This window comes from Ornithodoros turicata, unplaced genomic scaffold, assembly GCF_037126465.1.
Source record: "Ornithodoros turicata isolate Travis unplaced genomic scaffold, ASM3712646v1 Chromosome12, whole genome shotgun sequence".
NCBI lineage: Eukaryota > Metazoa > Arthropoda > Arachnida > Ixodida > Argasidae > Ornithodoros > Ornithodoros turicata.
This window is the reverse complement of record NW_026999301.1, coordinates 1,363,074-1,365,831: the sequence shown is the minus strand read 5'-3', so window position 1 is coordinate 1,365,831 and position 2,758 is coordinate 1,363,074. Positions and strand designations below refer to the sequence as shown.

General features: G+C 54.4%; 1 protein-coding gene across 1 annotated transcript; it reads right to left on the bottom strand.

Annotated features, from left to right (window-relative positions):
* Positions 1-777: 777 nt before the first annotated feature.
* LOC135371706 (uncharacterized) lies at positions 778-1,242 on the bottom strand. Its single transcript, XM_064605679.1, has one exon. It carries the CDS (start codon positions 1,240-1,242, stop codon positions 778-780), a length of 465 nt encoding a protein of 154 aa, XP_064461749.1.
* Positions 1,243-2,758: the final 1,516 nt, after the last annotated feature.

The following is a 2,758-nucleotide window of genomic DNA, read 5'->3' as shown; positions in this document are numbered from 1 at the left end:
GTCTAGCGCAACAGAGTTGTCGCCGAACAGACTGCGAAGCTCAACCCTAACCTTGCGGTAGTGATAGCGCTGAGGAAGTTTCGAATTCCTAAAGGTGAAGACTGTTAAATCCTCTTTGTTGATGCATGGAAGACCAACCTTCAGCGAGATGTATCTTCGTATGAAGGTTCGCTGACTCCCGGCATCGAAGAGTACACGCACTTTTATGCGCTCGTTATGTCGTGCTGCCCACACCGTTGCTGTCTGCAGTAGCGTTGGTGATGGTAGCGCTACTGGCCGTGGCTGATGTGACGGGTTGTTCGTCGACAGCCGAGGCGCTGAGCACACTTCCAGGAGTGGGACTCGGGACCGTAGCGGTGTCATCGTAACACAGAGAGGTGAAGTCTTGAACACTGGCGGCAGCTCAACCAAGTAGCACTGCGACAGCTGCGAGTGAAGTGACCGTGCTTGCCGCACTTGAAACAGCAGTTCTTTGCTGCCAATCTTCTTCTCATCCTCCGAACACGAACACGAGTGGTAACATGGCATTCCTGAACGGTGTGACTTGCCAAGTCGCAGAGCGGACAAGAGGGGTGCTGCTGCGATGAAGATGTGGCCGAGGCCAGTGCTGTCGGTATGCTGAACGACGTTACAGGAGCTTCGGAGGAACGACCCACAGTAGCAGTAGTCTTCCACGAAAACTTTACACGACCCGCGTGTGAATCATCCCCACTTTCAACTCGTATTTGTGAGAATTTCATGATGTTCGTACCCTGCTCCGCTTGAGACGCTGCAGGTTCAGTAGTCGCAACGTCCTCCTTCATGCGCTGACGGTACAGCACTGCTATATCCTCCGGCAACGACCGCATACTCTGCGGAGGACACGCCGAGGGTTTCGAGGCAAGTGGTATGGAAGAGAATCTTCTTATACAGCTCGCGGAGTCGTGCCAGTCGTGAAGAGCTCTGGATCGGCGTGATAACAAACAGAATGTCGATGTGCTTGTTTACAAGGGCGTCCGTACGACCGAAGCGCTGGGTTAGGACAATGATTGCAGATGCGTAGTTATCTTCGGCGAACCTGATCCATTCCACGGCGCGCTTCGCTTGTCCGGTCCAATAGGATCGTCGGTAGTTGAACTTCTCGATTGCAGGCAGGTCAGGATGCGTATGGATCGTAGCTTCAAAGTGGTCCCAAAATCCGTGCCACTCCCGGAGGTCTCCGGAGAAGACAGGCACCTGCAACTTCGAAAGGGCAACCCGCATCGTCGAGGGCCGAAGGAACCTCCCAGGCGCAGGATTGTCGTGAACAGTACGAGCGGTAGCAGTCATAGAACACTGCACGGGCCGACTTTTCCGGGCCCGGACCTTCATATTTTTATGCGGCCCGGCCCGGCCCGGCCCGGCCCGGTGACCCAGTGACTAGAGCCCGGCCCGGCCCGGCGTCTAAGCAAATAGAGCCCGGCCCGGCCCGGCCCGGTGACCCGGCGAGTAGATCCCGGCCTAGTATTTCCAGCCGCGACGTACGCGTTTCTGGCGATTATCAAACAAATTTATAAGTAAATCTATAAGGAGATAAGACAAACATACAAGTGATGGCGGTTTAACACCGTAACCGCACGAGACCAAATTAAATCCAGAACGCACGGGGCGTTATCGTTACACTGTCAAGATTTTGCGGAGATAGAGCATGCTGTCGACAAACTGCTTCTCCCAGTCCCTATCCCTCTCACGAAGCTGTGCCAAAGTGGTTGTGAAATATGTGAGGAGTGAGGAGCAATGTAAAGTGGCTTGGAGAATGTTCTAGAGGGTCGAATCATATGCATAATGCAGTACCCTTTGCTTGTCTTTGCAAAATATGCACAGGAATGACGCAAGCGCATAATGATATGAACTAATGCATCTCCAATGTGTGGAATTAGCTGCGTGGCCCGGCCGCGCCTGACTCTCGGGAACATATTTGTCGGCCCGGGCCCGGCCCGGCCCGCGGTGGTGGCGTATTTTGTCGGCCCGGGCTCGGCCCGGCCCGGAGCACACAGCCAATAACAAGCCCAGCCCGGCCCGCGGGCCGGGTCGGGCCCGGGCCCGTGCAGTGCTCTAAGCAGTCATGCCACTCGTAACGTGTTCGGCGCGATCCCCTGGTGGTTCTTGAAGCGAAACGGTGGCGCCGGCTTGCGCTGGGGCGGCTTCGGAACGGGAGCGCGTGCGAAGTCGGATCCTGCTGATGCAGCTAAGGATCATTTCGTTGTAATCCAAGACAATGCTGGCCTCCTCTGCGTAACTGCGTAACTCGTTTAAGGGCGCAAGGGTCGCGTCTTTGTCAAAACGGTCATCGAAGGCTACCTGCAACTCTTCGGTAGACAGCATCTCTTCTTTCAGTTAGTCGGTGGCAGATGACAGTCGCCGGGTCGTTGCGCTGCGTACCACAGAGCGGTTCTTACGCAGCTTGTCCATCCCACTTGCGGAGGCTAGTTTATTCCCGGGTTTCGGCACGAAAATTAGGTTGAGTAAGTAGAAACGGAACTAGGCTCCGTTCAGGCTGAGAAGAAGACATAGAAAGACACGTTTATTGCTCAGCGCGAGCTAGGTAAGCTAGTTTCGTGCCCCCGTCTTCCTCCTCTAATCAACCAATCTTCAACAGACGGCATAAACAATAGTAGCTCGATGCATGGCTGGTGTATCGGCATGTCAGGACAATGTGGGCTGCTATACTGAATACCATAAAAACGTCGCATACAGCGTTGCTCATGTCTTATAACAGCTAGAACTTTCGATATAAGGA